This window comes from Lagopus muta, chromosome 3, assembly GCF_023343835.1.
Source record: "Lagopus muta isolate bLagMut1 chromosome 3, bLagMut1 primary, whole genome shotgun sequence".
Classification (NCBI taxonomy): Eukaryota; Metazoa; Chordata; class Aves; order Galliformes; family Phasianidae; genus Lagopus; species Lagopus muta.
This window is the reverse complement of record NC_064435.1, coordinates 72,207,437-72,226,200: the sequence shown is the minus strand read 5'-3', so window position 1 is coordinate 72,226,200 and position 18,764 is coordinate 72,207,437. Positions and strand designations below refer to the sequence as shown.

At 41.4% G+C, this 18,764-nt stretch overlaps 1 protein-coding gene across 2 annotated transcripts in view; it reads left to right on the top strand.

Moving 5' to 3' along the window:
* Positions 1-18,764, top strand: part of MYO10 (myosin X) — a 150,963-nt gene that overhangs the window by 112,358 nt on the left and 19,841 nt on the right. For both annotated transcript variants that reach the window (XM_048940859.1, XM_048940860.1), the window contains exons 20-27: positions 9,197-9,321; positions 9,474-9,588; positions 11,943-12,049; positions 13,041-13,250; positions 13,526-13,565; positions 13,967-14,869; positions 15,661-15,784; positions 17,026-17,269. In XM_048940859.1, the coding sequence (XP_048796816.1) occupies positions 9,197-9,321; positions 9,474-9,588; positions 11,943-12,049; positions 13,041-13,250; positions 13,526-13,565; positions 13,967-14,869; positions 15,661-15,784; positions 17,026-17,269 (1,868 nt within the window). The remainder of the gene's footprint in view (positions 1-9,196; positions 9,322-9,473; positions 9,589-11,942; positions 12,050-13,040; positions 13,251-13,525; positions 13,566-13,966; positions 14,870-15,660; positions 15,785-17,025; positions 17,270-18,764) is intronic.

Below are 18,764 nucleotides of genomic sequence, written 5' to 3'. Positions count from 1 at the left end.
AACGTGCGCTGCAGGTCAGTAGCTGTGTCTCCTTCCTATCTTTGATGCAAAGTCAATCTTTGGGAGTTCCAGTACCAAAGGTTAAAGCAGCCAGCACTAAGCTTTCCCAAATAAATAAATCATTGTTTTATCCACAAATGAAAGGGAGCTGCTGAGATCATTTAGTCTAACCAGCTGCATGGCAAGCAGTCAGGAAAACCACCTGCTGGAAGAAGGAAGACACCCAGTACTCCCTTTGTGCTTGGTGGTTTTAGAGGGTCCAGCAGCAGAAATGAGCTGCTCCAATGAATGCAGACAGTGAAAAAAAATGTTGTGCCTTTCTCATTTGAATGTCTTCCCTTGATTTTCATGCTCATGATATGTTTATCTGCTATGTTTTAGAAACTGCTGTTGAAGGTATGCTCTTGGTTTAGGTACTTGCAGAGTACCATCAAGGGCTCACAGTCCTCTCACTGGTAAGCTCCTCAAGCTCCTCGAGACTCTTACTGCTTTTTTTCAGTCTGGTCTTTACTCTCATGGCCCTTCCCTAAATGCTTTCCAGTTACACATCCTCCTTTATTGTACTTCAGGTTTAGATGCGGTATTTCAGTAGCAGTTACACAGATGAAAAACAAAGGTTAGCCCACGCACAGAAGGCTTTCATGTCCTAAATGGAATTCAGGCATGCGGTCCTGAGGGAATAGTGCGTGACCAGACCAAGAGAAAGTGGCAGGTCAGCGCCTGAGGACTGAAACACAGAGCAGTGCCATTTGGACTGATGGTTCCTCTTCTGCTCGCCTTGTGCTTTATGAGCTGGCATCTTTTGTCCTTCAGATGAGTGCCATGTCAGCTCCTATGTCTTTTTCTCTTGTGTGGCGTTGCAGTCCGAGAAAGGGCTGCTTGATTTTCTGTCATTGAGGGTAAGCAAGGAGAAATGCAACCGTGGCAACAAGTTATCCGTAGTACTATTTCAGAATGTACTGCTGAAGTGATACCATATTGGCATTTCAGCCAGAACTGGCCACTTGAAGGGCTTCAGGTATTGAAGCACCTGATGGCTTGTGGTAATACTGCAGTGGACATTAGAAGTAGACAGCGTGAGGTTCTTAAAATGGTAGTTCCAAGACAATGTTTTACAACTATGTCAGGTTTCGGCCATGCAAGATGAAATTCATCTCAAGTATTTTTGTCCTAATTTCCTACTTCCTGGTAAATCTTTGGGTCTTTCAGCAATAAAAGCAAGATACTAAGAAATAGCCAATCACGGGATCATAGGGGTTGGAAGGGACCTCTGGAGATCATTTAGTTCGACTCCCATTATCTGTGTCATGCAAACAAGAAGAAATCACGTTACAGAAAGCATCCTAAAATGTGTTTTACTGCTTTTAGATACAGAAAGGAACTTATTTGACCAGCCTACCAATATGGTGGCGAATGAAAAAAAAAAGCAAAAAACCTGTAGGTCATAGTTGAAAAGTCTGGTGTGGAGGAATAGTAGTATGATGAAAGTGCTAAAAAAAAGAACATGGGTGTAGTTTTAGTCTGTGCTGGTTGTGTGGAGTCCCTGCTGACCTGGAGGGTCAGGATTTCACCTTGTGCAATTGGCTTGTATGCAGCCGCAGCAGATGTGGAGCAGTGTGTGACACAGGCGGGTGGCTTTGTTCTCTTGACCATTGTAACAAACTGGTGTTGACTGCCTTGACATAGGGTTGGTAAGGCAGGACAGCTGTCTTTGTAATTAGTACATCTCAGTATGTCCCTCCATGGTGTGTAGCTATCAGGCAGTCTGATTGATTCTCTTCAGGAGAAGCCTGCTGACCGATCACAATGTGAGGAGAATGAAGCCAGATTGGGGTTTAGTCTGCAGGGATTGGAGGCTTTAATTAGGCAGACCTCAGATGAAATGGCAATGGATTATTCACAGGTGGGGAAGGAGGGCCCGTGAAGAATTCCAGCTGAGTCTCTGCTGTGAGTTGTACCTTCTGTCAGTGCCCTGAGACGCTGCCAGAGCTGCTCCAAATCTTAAATCCCTCTTTTCCCAAATGCTCTTAATCGTCTGTTTCACATGGATGGTCCTGTAGGCAAACGGCCTGTGTGACCTGCTGTGCATTTCAATGGACTCTAAATAATGTATTCAAGCAACAAAGGCTCACTTCAGCTAAAAACTTAGCCCCTGCATATATAGTTCTAAACCTACTCAGATAACTTAGATGTCTCCAGTATTTAAGTGTGTGCCTTTAACGATCTTTTCCTATTCCACGAGGTTTTAATTATTGTACAAGAAATTATACACCGTAATCATGAGAAATTAGCTTTCCTCTAGGATTTTAAATTGCCACTGTTGAGAGAAGTGGACTAATCCTGTCTTCAGATACTTTCAGAAAGGAAGGTTTGCAGGGAGGCTGCAGTGTGTTTACTCAGGGTAGAGTTCGGTTCATACAAACCAATCAGAAAGAAAATTACTCTGAAATACAAGACAACAGTGACACAGGCTAGTTTAAATAGCTCCAGGATTGCAAGGGCATTGAGTACTGCTGGTGAAAGCATGAAATCACAGCAAGCAAATCAGAAGCATTTGAGCAGCTTTCCTCCAATTATCAAGCTAGATCCAGTTCTTACCTTTGCTACAGACTGGCAAGACCTGAAATATGACATCTTTGTCAGTGGTCCTGACTCAGTCAAGTCTTGACCCGGTTGAAATCCTAAACACTGTTGCCAAAGGGTCACTTTGGTAACATACTGCTACATAGCAATGATTGCTTTCATTAAAATATCCCTGAGATGCCCCCGCTTGTACTGTAAAGCTGGATGACAGGCAGAAGATAGATACTTCAATTTATTTAGGAATTTATTAATTCTCCACCTTTGGCTGTTTTGAAATGATGGACAAACTCTAAAATTGCTGTGTTCCATCCACACAGCAGCGTTTTTTAACACCTGCATCTCTAACCTATAGCGTTAGAGTTCAGTTTGTCACTTAAACTGAGCTGTTCTGGGCTGGAAGGTGAAGCGTGCAGGCCAGATGCAGTAGCTGGAATTGAAGAGAAGATCAACTGATCATGTAAACACTTGCTGTTGGTAAATGCAGCACTTGCATGTTCAGACCTGCAGAGATTATATAAATGAAGCAGTATATCGTTATTGAGTGAGCAGTGAAATCTGGCCTGGAGTCTGCAGGGGAGTGTTTGAGGTGTAAGGATTGATTTAACAATGCCCGTGCTCTTTACAAGCTGCCACCAGCATTGTTGGTGCTTTTTATAGGATTTTCATGCTTTTTGTCGATATCCAGAGAATTTCAGAATGCAAAATATTCACTGTTATTTAATGTTTATCCAAATATTCCTACTGCCATGCGCTGGAAATAGGAAGAAAACTTTTTAGCTGTGACATGTTCTTAGTTTTTATTCTCCTGTACTCTTACAGCACTTGTCTATATAGCCACAAATGCTCTGGGATAGGAAGGGAACATTTTCAAAAATAGAGCCATCATCAAATGTGCTGCTGTTTGACCTGAATCTTTTCTGGTTACAGCTGTATGCACACTTGAGAAGACCACAGAGGGTTTATTTTCTTTATCTTCCTTTGAAATGCACCTGCTCTCAGATGACTGAGACTGACACTCCAGACACACGGAGGTTTTCATGATCATTGTGCTGTCACTGTAGTGGTTATGGCGTTGAAACACTGTTGTGTAAGAGGATGCCATCAAAGTTGATGGAGCAAGCACCTGAACAACGTGTGGCTGGAGAAACTGGGGGTAGAGAGGTGGTTTGTTCAAGGCAGGACAGTGACCAACATAGCACTGCAGCTCAAGTCTCTTGAATTAACAGGGAGAATGCCCTAGCCACTGCCCATCCTGCCTTTGCAATGTGTTTTCCTATTGAGACCACAGGCATTTTGTTTCCTCTTCTTCAGGTTGTTTGAGTCCTCGGCACAAGTAGAGGCTGCCGGGTTGCATGGACGGTTAAGAACCACTAAGGGTCATGTGGTTTAAAAAGCCAAACGATGGGCATGAAGAAATGTTCTTATCAGTTCAGAGAGACCGTGAATTGTAATTCACACATTTCACATTCATCTGGGAGAGAAGCTTAACATTAGCTTTCACCTGTAGAGTTGGTGATTGAGATCGGAGAAATATGGGGGACTGTTTCAGAAAGATCTGGTTGAATGGGTCCCCTTGTGCAGACAGGATAATTTTATTTCTGAAAAAGACATGAGTGCAATTTGGGATGCAGAAGGCAACTGCAAAGCAGGGGAAGACTTCATTCTAGAAGTGAAGGAGAACAGAATTGAAGAAAAGTGAGAATAGTTACAGGTTTTCAAATAAAAAATTACTTTTCATATCCTTGTATTAATTGTTCATCTTTACCAACTCTGTATCTGTCTTCCACACTTGCGTAAGCACAGAAAATCATAACTTATAAGATACGGCATTGAACTGATGCCATCCTACACACATTGTCAAAGAGAAATCTGTAAACAAGAGCCTGTGAGGGCTTTTTGTTTGTTTGTTTGCTTTTCCTATTCTTTTTTTTTTTTTTTTTTGCCTTCTGATCTCTCTTTCTCTGTGAAGTTCCTCCTACCTAAACAAAATCCATCATTACTGTGGCTGTACTGAGGCAGCCAGTAGTTCTGGGATGGAAAAGGATGTCTGACTGGTGAAAGCCAGGTGTGCTCTTTGTTTGAATGGAGAAAACAACCTGCAGAACAACAAAAGCTATATACATCTTATTCACTTTCAGCCTCCACTGATGGCGCTGCCCAGGGTAAGGGGATGCTTTTTTATTTTTTCTGACCTCCATCAGACTTTAATCTAAGGAACTATTTTATAGTTAAAATCATGCATAGAAATCAGATGTCTGTCCTAATGGTTTCTTCTAATTGTGACATTAGACAGCAGCTTTGCCCTTCAGGAGGCTCACAGGTTATCAGAGCAGTTACTTAGCCATATATGGAGCCAGTCTCACCTGCACAGGTTCCAGGTCCCATTAAAGCCTTGATTCTAGTGCCATACAGTGCAAATTAATGGAAGACTTTGGGATGTTCAATGGGTTGGAGCACTTCCACTGTGAGGACAAGCTCTGAGGGACCTTATAGCAGCCTTCCAGTACCTGAAGGGGCCTACAGGAAAGCTGGGAAGGGACCTTTTATAAGGGCATATAGTGACACAATGAGGGGAAATGGCTTTAAACTAGAAGAGTGTAGATTTAGACTAGATATTAAGAAGAAATTCTTTCCTGTGAGGGTGGTGAGACACTGGAACAGGCTGCCCAGTGAGGCTGTGGATGCCCCATCCCTGGAAGCACTCAAGGCCAGGCTGGATGGGGCTTTGAGCAACCTGGTGCAGAGGGAGGTGTCCCTGCCTATAGCAGGGGGTTGGAACTAGATGATCTTAAAAGTCCTTTCCAACCGAAACCATCCTAGGGTTCTTTGATTCTGGAAATGAGAAATTACCATTTGTGCTATAAAACAGTGTACCACTCTTTAAAAAAAATAATTTTAAAGACACTTTTATCATGTTGAACAGTCTTAAATCGTAGGTATCAAAAGCCTAAGACATTCTACGTACATGTTGGTCAGTGCCCAAATGTGGCTGTGACCCACGAGAGTGGCCTTTGCCTTTTGATTTTGTGTGTCAGAGTTGTTTAGTGCTGCCATTTCTTGGTTAAAGGGAAATATGTATGAAAACAAAATTGACTTGAAGCTTTCTGCCTCTGTCAAAAATTTTGAAAGCAATCGGTCAAGTTCCTTATCTTTTATAAGACTTTCTCTTTTATAAGGTTGATCTGCACAGCAAACAATTCTAATTTTTACTATGAAGAACTGTGAATTTGATAGTGCTTTATGATCAGATAGGATTTTGCTTTATGGTATCTGGATTTTTTCTACAAAATACAATTTCTTCCAAAGTGTTTGTCTGTGAAACAAATCCTCTTTGCAACAACACTGATAAATGCTTATCAGACCTCCATGTTACCTGAGTACAAACCTGAAAATTAATGTAATTATCCCAGGAATTCTGAGGATACAAGACTGCCCCTCAGCTCCTTGGGTAAATACCCTTTGCATAGCTATTTAATGCTGCTCCAGGCTTTGTGGCTGTTACGAATGTAGTTGCAGCCCATTTTAGTGTGTTGTGTTATGGTTCCCTCCCTGACCTGCTGTAGCTCTGCTTATTGCTGAAGTTTTGGCTCAGCCAAAACCCTCCAGGTGATGGGAGATCTGTATCTTCTGGTAACTCCAGAATGAGAATTGTAGGAGTCCAGCATATTGCTTACCCCTGCCTCCAGGTTTTTGCACAGCAGCCAAATTTATTGGGGATGTAATTCCAGTGATACACCAGGGCAAGATTTGACCCTCCCATTTAATACCACCATGTCTGTCAGTACTTAAAAATAATTACTTAGGAAAGTGAAGGGGCATGCTTATGTAATTAAAATTGCAATGGTCCCTATGTTGCCCTGCTGATACCATGTTAATATCTCTTGCAGTGTATCACGCTTTTCTTAAAAAAGTGCAGGCTTCTGATATCTCAGCTGTTGGTGACCAAGCAGTGCTGTGCCTTACTTTTGTATTCACAAGAAAAAAGTCTTGAAAATGTTTCTTCTTCCCTTGTGAATCAGAATGTGGGTGGAAATGAGTTTAAAACAAAAAAAGAAAAAAAAAAAGAAAAACCCAAGAAGGAAACAAGAACATTCAAACCAGCAGTGTGGCTGACTTTTGACTAGTGAGGTGCCAGGGGCTGGTGATAAAAGGATTATGTAGTGGAGCAGCCAGCTGGCTCTCTGAGCTCCTTGGGCAGGAACAGACATCTGCAGTGTCACTGAAATTCTCCCTGACTCTGATGTATCCACTCCATTCACACATCTGCCTTGCCACACTGAGAATATGAATTTGTTTGCAAGTCTGGTGGGTAGTGTTACCCTTTGAGCCAACAAGAGTACAGGTAGAAGAATCAAAAGCAGATACTGAAAAAGATGTATTGACATGTGTCAGTCTGTGACACAAATCAGACGTGACTTGTACAATCAATATCCTGTTCTGATGGTTACTGTGTGCATCTGTGCTCAGTCCTTTCCCTTTGGAAACCATCGGTGACCTGTGCAGAGGCAGGCTGTGTGTTCCTGCAGTTGGATGGTGGGTTTGCAAGGCTGGTTCCCTCGCACAACCTGTGCCATGGGGAGGGCAGTTACAGAAAGCATTGCCAATTCCAGTCGTGACAATATCAGGGCTTTCAATGTAAGAATCCATGCGTGTGTGCAGTACAATGCAAAGGTTTGACTTGCATATCTGACTGTTGTTGGCAAAATCCAGATTAAACACAGTATCAAGAAAAAAAGTGTGTGTTTTCATCACTCACAAAGGCATTTCCTCCCCTAGAACATTAATGTATATATGTGCAGGCACAGAAATAAAACGATAAATCACATTACAGAGGCAGGCTGATGGAGCTGGGGTTGTCTCTGGAGAAGGCTAGATCCAGAGAGACCTTGTTGTGACCTTCCTGTACTTAAAGGAGGATTATAACCAAGAGGAGGTCCAACTTTTTACACAGCCTGATAGAAATGGCAAAGAGGAAACTTAAAGAGGGGAGATTTAAGTTAGATGTTAGGAAGAAATTCTTTCTCAGAGCATGGTGAAGCTCTGACTGCTCAGAGAAGCTGTGAGTGCCCCTTCCATGGGTTGAAGGCCGTGTTGGATGGGGCCCTGAGCAGCCTCGTCTAGTGGGTGGCAGCCCTGCCCATGGCAAAGGTCTGGGGCTGGAGGGTCTCTAAGAAAGTCTTTTTCAGCCCAAGCAATTCTGTGATTTGCAGCAGAACCCTAAACCTAGTGGCAGCCAGTGTGGTAAAGAGTTGACACCTCTCCAGGACTTCCTTGGATGCCATGCACGTAACTCAGAAGTGGGCAGCAGCAGCTTTTGATGGCAGAATTTCTCCATGTCCTCATCCACCTGGGTCAGGTTGCATCAGGTCCTGCAGCACCAACTGCCCCGGGCAGGGCAGGACTCACCACTGGAACCGGCTGCTTTTTCAAAACCACAAATTATGTGCATTTTTGTTCAGTGCTTTGGACTGCAGAGGAAGGGTCAGAACACAGTAATTTTCCATATGACTTTCAGCTCCTGTTCCAAAGGAAGAGGCTGGAGAATTCTGCTGCAAAAGGAGTGGTGAGGGCTGGGGACATGTTTGTCACTGCAGCTCAATACTGGAGAAGTAGTTCGTCTCTCACTGCTCAATGAAAAAAAGATCAATGACAGGAAGAATCACAGTGCCTTGTTTTAGATGTTCTGACTCTTAAAGGAGGGGGTTAGAAGCAGATGCATCAATATTTTAGAAGCTACTTAGCTAGAAAATGAGAGTTAACATCACTAGCATCACTAGCATTCTGTTTTATGTCTAAGCAGATGAAAAAATTTGGAATATTTTTAATTAACTTTTGAGTCTGTCTTCTCATGAAATTACTTCCGATAAGTTCGGATTTCAGGGAGTCACTTATTTGCCAGGTTGAAAAAAAGCATGATGAAAGCCAGTTTATAAGTAATAGGAGAGTCCTCTGATTTAGAGTTGCTCAGGGCTTGATCTTGCTCTCATTTCTGTCAGCTGAAGCTCTTGCGCTGGCTGCGGTGGGAACCTCTTCACTTTTACATAAGCCAGTGACTGTGAGATCCTGCCTTCCAAACTTTCACTTGCAAAGTACTAAAGGCTGCCCTCTAATCCTGCAAATGGCTGTCCAGGAGGGTAAACCCGTGTACTCGAGTGGACCTTTGGGCTTGTGAATCACAGCACATTTACATGAGGTGTTACTTCAGTGTCGGGACTGTCAGCATTTTGCAGGTGGTGATTAGCACTGTCTTGAGCTGCTTTGTGTGGTGGTGGCTGGCGCTGCCTTATCTCAAGACATGGCTGAAGCACGGGGCAACCTGAGGGCTTTGGAGATGAGACTGGAAGGCTCCAGAGAGCAGGAGCAGAGCTGGTCTGCACTTGAAGGTTTCCCTGACAGAGTGGCTTGGGCTGTCTTTTTTTCTCAATTAAAAATGATCCCAGAAGAATGACGTGCAAACCAAGGGAAACTTAGAGAAGCAGATTTTTTTCGTTTGGATGGGTTTTTTTCTTGTTGTTTCGGGGGCTCTCTTGTTTGGTTGGTTGTTTTTTTGGTTATTTAGAGATGAAAACATTTCTGATGCTTAGAAGTTTTTTCAAATACTTGCTTGTTTCAGATGCCAGATCAGTTTGATCAGACAGTGGTGCTCAACCAACTGCGCTACTCTGGGATGCTGGAGACTGTGAGGATCCGGAGGGCTGGCTTCCCAGTCCGAAGGCCCTTCCAAGACTTTTATAAAAGGTAAAAGCAGCGACGTGTGCACTTCAGGTGTGAGTTGTGGCTATCAATCAATGTTCTCATGCAGAGGAATACTGTAAAAATCTAATATTAAAAAAATAGAGTAAAAATAGAATGTTTCTTGAATGAAGCAATAAATACTTTTTGATTGCCAGGTATAAAGTTCTCATGAGAAACTTAACTCTGCCCGAAGACTTAAATGAGAGATGTGCCGTCCTTCTTCGTCTGTATGACAACACAAGTACTGAATGGCAGCTTGGAAAAAATAAGGTAAAGTAATCCAACCACACATGTTGTGGCTACTGCTTATACAAGGTTGAAGGGATTTTGACTGCACAGCTGCAGAAGAGTAGCTGTAATGGTGATTACATTTGGCTTTAAAGGAAGCTGAGCATGTTTGTTGATGCTCTAGAGACTCCTGTAAGTAATTTGTAGTTGTGCTAAGGAATTCGCTGTCTGAGGCATTTGAACCTACATGCCACTTATAGAGGAAGAGCCCACTCGGGTGGACTCACAGGCAGGAGCAGTGGTGAGGATCAGAACGTACAACATGGTTGCTGAATGTTGGAATTCCCAGAAGTCCGCAGCCCTTGAGGCAGTGCTCTGTTCTACCAGGAGCTGCATTCATTGCAGTGAACTCACCTACCTGGCTCCTGCTCCACAGGGGAAGTCACACAGAGAGGGACTGTAGCCAGTGTTGGTGCAGCAGAGCTGAGCTCCACATGTGCTTGCTTGTCCTAGTCTAGGAGTTCTCAGAGGTACATTCGACCTCCATATGTGTCCTGCCAGACAACCTGAACTTTGCTGCCACTGTTTTTTTTTAAAGAATTTCACATTGTTTTTATTAGAAGAATGTAACTGTGAGTAATGAAACAATCCAGGTGTTTCAGCATGCTCGTTTGGTAAGTTAGAAGGTTCTCCAGTGCAGGATCTGAGATTTCCTGACTATTAACACATGGTACAAAGGCCTGAGAGTGGATTACAAACAGCATTCCTTGGCATGTGTAAGGTGTCTCAGGGATTATACTGGGAGATATGATTTGATCATTTTAAAGTTATTTTGGGACATGAAATCTGAGATATTCTGATTGTAACTGAAGTCATTTTTCAACCCATTTTTATAGACTGTGGCTTGCAAATCATACAGTGATAGCAGACAAAGCTAGATGTTGGTTCCTCTTATTGCAGATGTAGCAATCCTTATGCACAGACCCTGGACAAGGCTTTAGCATGTTAGCATAGTAACATCTATGAGGACCCCAAATTGTTTTAAGCAACTGCTTGGCAGGATGTCAGCAGGAACCAGAGCTCTCTTGTAACCTCCCATACTGAGGACTGGGATAATTGCCCCCAGAGCTCTGTGTGCATTTTTAAGAGTCTTCATAAATAGCTTATTGTTGGAGAGAACAAGGGAGCATTGGTTTCAGACTGAGCATACTATGGGGCACTTTGTGATTTAAGAGGAGTAGTAACAACATTGCTGTGATTCAGCTTGAGTGTGAAATTTTCTTGTTTTCACATCACAGGCTGCATTGCACCTGCTCAGGAAAATGTGTTAGCCGGTGCATAGTATGTGCTTAACATCTTAACATTTTGGTTCAGGAAGTAACTGAATGCCTTTCTGAATCAGAATTTTGGGACGTTTTTAAAGCCAGTGTGTGGAGAGCAAAGGAAGATTGCCCAGTGAGAGAAAGAAAAGGCTTCTTCCTTCACAGCCTATTTTATACGTGAATAAAAGCGATGTATTTAAAGAGCTGCTCAGTGCAACTCAGGTAGCAGAACTTTGGGACTCTCTGTGGAACTGTATGTGTTCATTAGCGTTTGATAATTAGTTGCAAAATCAAGTCCCTTTCTACATTTAAAACTCAGAACTGTGCCTTTTATCAGTTTTGTGATAGGCCTTTGTACTCCTAAACTACTCAAACCAACCAAACAAACAAGAGCCAAAACAGAAATAGTTGATGAATGTGTCCATCGCCCTGTGAGCTCAGAAGCAGTCTGTCTGCAGGATGCTGGTTAGCTGTGAGGGATACCTGGCCCTTGTGTGTACCAGCACAGCAGTTCTGCACCTGTAAGTACAAGAGCAGGCAGCCTGAATATGGAACCAGTCTCATTTCAGTGTACTTCTGCAGGTTTATACCAGTGACATTGGAAGGAATGACGATAGCAAGAGGTTGAAGAAGCTCTATTCGTAATGTAAAACAGCTGAATTCTCAGGGCAGTCTTTCTGCTCCCCAAATTCCCTGCTCTGAGTGTCCCTGCTGCAGCAGGGCTTGGACTGCATGGATCCAAGAGGTCCCCTCCAGCCTCTGCTATGCTGTGATTCTATGAAATCAGGAAGTTCATGCTAAGCCCTACAGCTTTTTGGCCCATGTTACTCTTTGATGGCAAAGCCTGGTAATGAATCTGTTAATTATATTTAGTGTACTCAATCTTTTCCAACTGAAATCCAAAGTCAGAAGATCATCTGCAGGTATTTTCCTTCAAAATAAATACGTTTTCTGTTAAGGAAATGCTGTGCTTGACACTGAATTCAGGCTTACTGCTGAGAATGGCTCTGTGAGCATGGCTGTCCTTGATCTACGTCACTATCCACAAGTTAAGCCAGAATTTTTCTTGTGTAGGTTTTCCTCCGGGAGTCCTTGGAACACAAGTTAGAGAAACAGCGAGAGGTGGAAGTCACCAAGGCAGCAATGATTATCCGAGCACACATCTTAGGTTACGCAGCCCGGTGAGTGACTGGATGGGAACGACACTAATTAAGCTTTTGTACAAACGGGTGGTAAAATTCCTTGGACACAATTCTTCACTTTTTGTAGGAACCAGGCATCCGAATCCTGTAAGTGGCTTTTGAAGATAACATTTGATATCCTTAGCAGACTCATGAATTTAAAAAAAAGATGGAATTAGAGTTATTTTGATATAATGAATAGGACAGTATGGAAGACTGGAGGTCAGCCATCCTTGTAATGGTATCTTGGTATGAAATAAGTGGTAGAAAATCTAGCACGATGATACCTAATGGGGCTGCCCCCAAATTATGCATATTTATCTTTGCTTTTTCATGATAGAGAGCAAATACAACTAGTCAGTTTGGTTCTTTAAGAACTAAACATTAGGTAAGTGATTAATGTTTCATTTGTTTACTCAGCTTCCTGCATTATGTATTAGGTGGAGTTTCTCATCCCATCTGTTTATTTCTCTGCTTTTTCTACAAATCAGCTGAGGACAGTTTGAGGAAACTTGTTTGCATAATGTAGTCTTCTCCTTATATTCTGACTAATATGTTGCTCAAGAACTATATTCATTTTTAATGACAGAGCTACCTGTGCATGATCTTTCTTTTCAGAGATGTTGGACAGATACCTATGAGTATCTTCTCTGCATGCATACACGCATGTACAAGCTGTACTTGGTAGCATTTTCTTGTCAAGGGCACAAGAACATGTAAGACAGGTAGTGTGCATTTCCTTAACGAAAATACAGATTGCTCTGTCATGGAAATGAGGGAATCTCTTCCCTTTCCTGGGGAAGAGAATGTGAATTAGAATGGAGAAGCCACCAGAGAGGCAGAAAAAATAAACCTGCTTCACTACCGTGCCTCATTATTGCAGGTCACTATGATAGGACTTCTCATAACTGCTCATTAATCCTTTGTTTCCTTATAAATTTACTCTATTTTGTGATGTTTTTGTCCTTTTTTGTTTTGTTTTGTTTTCCAGAAAGAGGTATAGAAAGGTTCTGTACTATGTGGTTGTGATACAGAAGAACTACAGAGCATTCTCTGCTAGGAGAAGGTTCCTTTGCCTGAAGAAGGCAGCCATTGTTCTTCAGAAGCAGCGGCGAGGCCAGATTGCTCGACGTGTTTTCAGGGAAAGGCTAGAGGAGAAGCGGAGACAAGAGGAAGAAAGAAGAAAAGAGGAAGAGGAAAGGTGCAGTATGCTCCCTTGCATCACACTCCATTCCATGTTAGGTTTTACTCTGAATAGACTTTCTTGCAGGTAAAGCCAATTGATTTTGGAATTCTGTGCTTCTTTTAATTTAAAAAAAAAAGTAGTTACATATTCACAGACATATTCTTTGTGACCTTATTTTTGGCTGTCTTTCCTATGGCAGATGATTGAAAACTGAGCTATTGCCCTAGCACAGGATTTGATTATCGTGTGTTAAGATTGATTTGCTAACTATTTTCTTCCCTCACTTTTAGGGAAAGACAAAGGCAAGAAGCAGAGCGTCTTGCTCAGCAGGTAAATGATATTCTTAATACTTGCAGCCATCCTGTTTATTTGAGTATCTCAACCCGACCATTAAAAAAAAATAAAAGACATCTGTGGTGTTTAAACAGAACTTTTTGTTAGCAGGTAAAACCAAAGGAAACTTGATACAGTTGTTTGCATGGGAATTTCTTTCACCTCATGCTTCATTTAATTTCTGGCAAAGACAGAACTTTCTTCACATTCCTGAGCTTTTCAGTATTTCTGAGTAAATGCAATCACTCTTTTATTTTTCTTTTTCTTTCGTTTTCTTTCTGATGTAGGGACAAGGGTTCTTTTAAATAAATAGCATGATCAGAGTATAATGCTTACAAACTACAAAATAATCTTGCATTGAGGAGACACTATTATATTTTCTTCTGTTTTGAATGCAGGCTGAAGAGGAGAGAAAGAAACAGGAACTGGCTGCCATTCAGAAAGCCCAGAAGGAAGTGGAGCTGAAGCAAGAGGTGGAGAGGCAGAAAGAAAGCAGGCAGGTAGAAGAAATCTTGCGTTTGGAAAAAGAAATTGAAGACCTGCAGCGTGTGAAGAAGCAGCAGGAGCTGTCTTTGACCGAGGCTTCGTTACAGAGGCTGCAGCAACTCCGAGATGAGGAACTCAGGCGGCTCGAGGACGAAGCTTGTCGAGCAGCCCAGGAGTTCCTGGAATCTCTGAACTTTGCTGAGATCGATGAATGTGTCCGAAACATTGAGAGGTCGCTCTCTGTGGGCAGTGGATATCCTGCTGAGCTCACTGAGCAAACTGGAAATGCCTGCAGTGAAAAGCCCAATTTTAACTTCAGCCAGCCATATCCCGAGGAGGAGGTAGATGAGGGCTTTGAAGCTGATGATGATGCATTTAAGGATTCGCCCAATCCAAGTGAGCACGGCCATTCTGATCAGAGGACCAGTGGCATCAGAACAAGCGATGATTCCTCAGAAGAGGATCCGTATATGAATGATACTGTGGTGCCAACAATTCCTGCTGCTAGCAACACCATGCTTATACCTCCTACCCATGATACAGTCAGTCTCCACAACTCTTCAAGTGGTGAATCTACATACTGCATGCCAGAAAATGTATCGTGCAGACCACCGGACTCTGTGGAACTTATTTCTCCAGATGGAGATTATGATTACGACCAAGATGATTACGAAGATGGTGCTATTACTTCTGGTAGCAGTGTGACCTTTTCTAATTCGCACAGTAGCCAGTGGTCACCGGACTATCGGTGCTCAGTGGGGACATACAATAGCTCCGGAGCATACCGGTTTAGTTCTGAAGGAGCTCAGTCTTCTGTAAGTATCATTCCTTGTATTATCTAATAATTGATTTATGCTTTCTGATTTTTTTCCACTGTACAACCATGCAGTCACTGTAGCTGTTGTTAGAAATGCTTGTATTACATAATTCAACTTATTTACGCTGCATATGGGCATAGTTAAGTGTTGACTGCAATTCTAGCATTATGCAAGGGTATGGTTCTATGTAGTTTAATGCAGAACTGCGTATTATTGTATGAAGATCTCAGTGCCTGGCCGTGGATGCAGTTCATAAGCAAAATTTTGTGTGTCCATTGGAGTGGGAGGATTGGGTAGCATTGTGGGGAACTGATTTTGGAAAAGGCAGATTCAGTTCTGCATGTGAGTAAGAACGGTTGAATAAACTGCTTGCAGAAATCCCCAAGATGTCAGATGTATTTGAGATTAGTTCAGGGGTAAATTTCAGATGATGGCAAACAGTAGAATTACTGAAGCAGTTAATTGAAGGGCTCTTTTTTCAGTGCTGTTCACTGAATTGACAGTTTGCTCTCATGAATATTTTTGGAAGAATATGATTTCTTCCGCCACTCACGAAATACTTCAGTGAAACTGGGTGTCTGGGAAAGTGAAAACATATTTCAGCAACACTGACTTCTTTAGAAGGAAGATGTTAGCACTAAAATATCTGCTACAGCTCAGGTAATAAAAGCCAAAGAAATTGTGTCCATTCAATACATCATAAAATGTTTTCGCTGAAGACTTCTAAACCTGTTTTCTCTAAGCTCTTTCCTGAGAAATCATTTTACTTTTGTTCCTTTCTTTCATAGTTTGAAGACAGCGAAGAAGATTTTGACTCCAGGTTTGACACAGATGATGAACTTTCCTACCGGAGGGATTCTGTCTATAGCTGTGTTAGCCTGCCCTACTTTCACAGCTTTCTGTACATGAAAGGTACTGGGTGAACAAGAATTTGTTAAACACACAAACTAATCAGAAATATTTAATAAACCTTGTATGCTAATTCCGGTAGACTTCATCTATTTTCAAAATTTTGGAAGGCTGATGGAAAAGTCAGGAGAGAGCTGCTCTCAAATGAAGTTCCTTGCAGTGCCTTACATCTGGCAATGTTTTTCCTCTCTGCAAAGAAACATCAAAATTTTTTGGCTGCCTCTGTTTCGTTTTATATCCTTGCCAGCTTGTAAACAATGGAATATCCAATACAAAATTAGCAAAATATCTCGCAAAGTCAAATTGTAACAAATTTTGAAGAAAGCTTATTCCTGCTATCAAAACCTTGTACCAGGGACAGTGTTCTCTGCTGCAAACCAGTTTACTGAGTTCAGTAAACTTTCCTTTGGGTTCTAAAAGAAAGAAAGGAAGTGTATGCATAGCAAAGGGACATAAGAGACTCTACAACAATATGCTGAGGAGTTTTCTGGTTAAGATTCTTGGACTTGTAATGGTCAACGCAAAATTATAATGTAGGTGAAATCTCGTATCGTTCTCATCACTAGCATAACTTAATTTGTTGGAGTAGGAGTAGGGATGAACAGGTGCATGGGTACACTGATGTGAAAAGTAATGTATGCTGTCATTGCTAGCATGGTTCTTACCCTCTGACACAGTTAGCAGTAAGGAATGACAAGAATATACTGGTTTGGTTGAGTTTTTTTGTAGCTCAAGTAACAACAATGCAAGCTGTATTGTGTAATTAAACAAAATCACAGAAAGTTTATGCACAGCATTGCTACACTTTGGTATGACCAAGCTCACACTGGCATATGTCCCTCTTAAAGTGTGGTTCTTGTAGGTTTTTCCAAATTTTCTGGTTTTGAGTTGAACATTTACCTCCTAATAACCATAGATACTGAAGAAAACTTTATTGTAAGTTATTATATATAGGTACTGTATATGTGTGTATCAATATACACTGTATATTTGTATACATTTGTTACATTATTTTCGTAGTATATATATATTATTATAATTTGTAATTTAAGATTCTTTAGATTATCAACTATATGGTAGCTTTAAGGATATGCAAGAATTAGATCTTTCATTTCATGTCTTGCAGCAGAGACTTAACTGCAGTACGTTGGCAAGCATCTCCTAGTCTTGGTTGGTCACAACTTCTGTTTTATAATGTAATTGTCTTAACTATGCATGAACCCATGTCTATCCCTTGTTCCCAGGTGGCTTAATAAACACATGGAAACGACGCTGGTGTGTCCTGAAAGATGAGACCTTCCTGTGGTTTCGCTCCAAGCAGGAAGCACTCAAGCAGGGTTGGCTTCACAAAAAGGGGGGCGGATCATCTACTCTTTCCAGAAGGAACTGGAAGAAACGATGGTTTGTTCTCAGGCAGTCCAGGTTGATGTACTTCGAAAATGACAGTGAAGAAAAGTTAAAGGGTTCTATTGATGTCAGAACAGCAAAGTAGGTTTATATATGTTTATATACTACATGATATCCTACTAAATACTTCTTGGGAGTTATCTGGGAATACACTGAGTGCTCTGCCTTCTAACTGTAGAAATGGAAGCATGAGTGTGTTTGATGAAGATCTTGAAAGCAAGTGTTGTCCTTACTTGGCTCTCTTTTAAGTCATGGAGTGCTGCAGTTAAGGCAGTGCCAAGTACTTCAGAAAGCTGCTGTTGTAGTGAACTCGTCTGTGCCTTCTCCCAGACAAGAAGCCCTACTTAGTCTGTAATGATTCTCAGGGCAACTCAGAGCACGTTGCCAAGTCTGTAGCTGGAGGCAAACACAAATGGAGAGGGTGGAATTAATAGGCAATGAATATATATTTAAGTTAGCATGAGTCAAAGCTATATGTTTGGTAGATATTTATGATTTTTTACTTTTGAAATAATTAGGGTAGTTCTACATGAAGGTCTTCAAGATGCATATATGCATTTCAAAAATTTAGAATTGCTGAATCAAACTTAACAATTTCTGTCTTGCTAACAGAAGTTTCTTATGCCTTAAAATTCTATGCTTTATGTAGCATGCATCAAAAAGGTTTTTTAAGGGATAATATTTTTACTTTCAAACAGTCAACATGTTTTATGATTCAGTGGATCTAATTTAAAAATTAGAGCTTGCTAATATTGATAGTCTTGTTTCTGTATAAGGATACATAAGCTTTCCTCCTTGGTACAGAAAATAGAAATGGCTGTAATGCTTGATTCCAGTCAGCATCTTGTAAACTGCAGCCGTGCATTTTATTTTTGTCTACCAGAAATAAATTGAAAGTGAGTTTAATCTTTTATTTGGAAGTCTTGGTTGAGCCTGATTCAGGCAGGACAACGCAAATAGTTTCAACAGGCATCCTGACTTGCTCTTGTAAAAACAGTGCGCTACTGGCTCTCAAGAAACTCTGAATAGAGAGTAAATTTCCTACCGCTATTGTTTTTGGTTGAAACTGAATTATTTCTGTCCCATATGCCATAACGTGTATTTAGTCCTTTTTCTAATGTGCTCAAACCAAATTTTGTTGTCACTGCATGGTTTCATCAGCTGTTCCCTGGGGAAGCTCTCTGCTGAATGTTCCTTTAAAAGAGTCGGATAACGGTTGTTGATCCTTACTTGAACTGAAAGTTGAGTCAAAGATTTGTACATAAAACAGCTGGAAGAAAGGGCACTTGTATTTAAGGTTATGTATGTTAGCACAAATAGGCGGTAGCTTTTCTATGTAATTTGAATACTGATTATATTCCTAACGTACCATGTGAGATACATTTCAGCATTCCGTATTAGCCTCCCATTCCAATTTTATTAATATGGTGCTGCTTCACTTAAAATACACAACGCGGAAGTACTGGAGGAAGGAAGACAAATTAAGGAAAACAATACAGAAAAATAACATTTTGTTTCTTTTTAATCCTCAGGAGCTTTCCCTTAAGCACTCCAAAAATCACCTGAATTCAGTTAT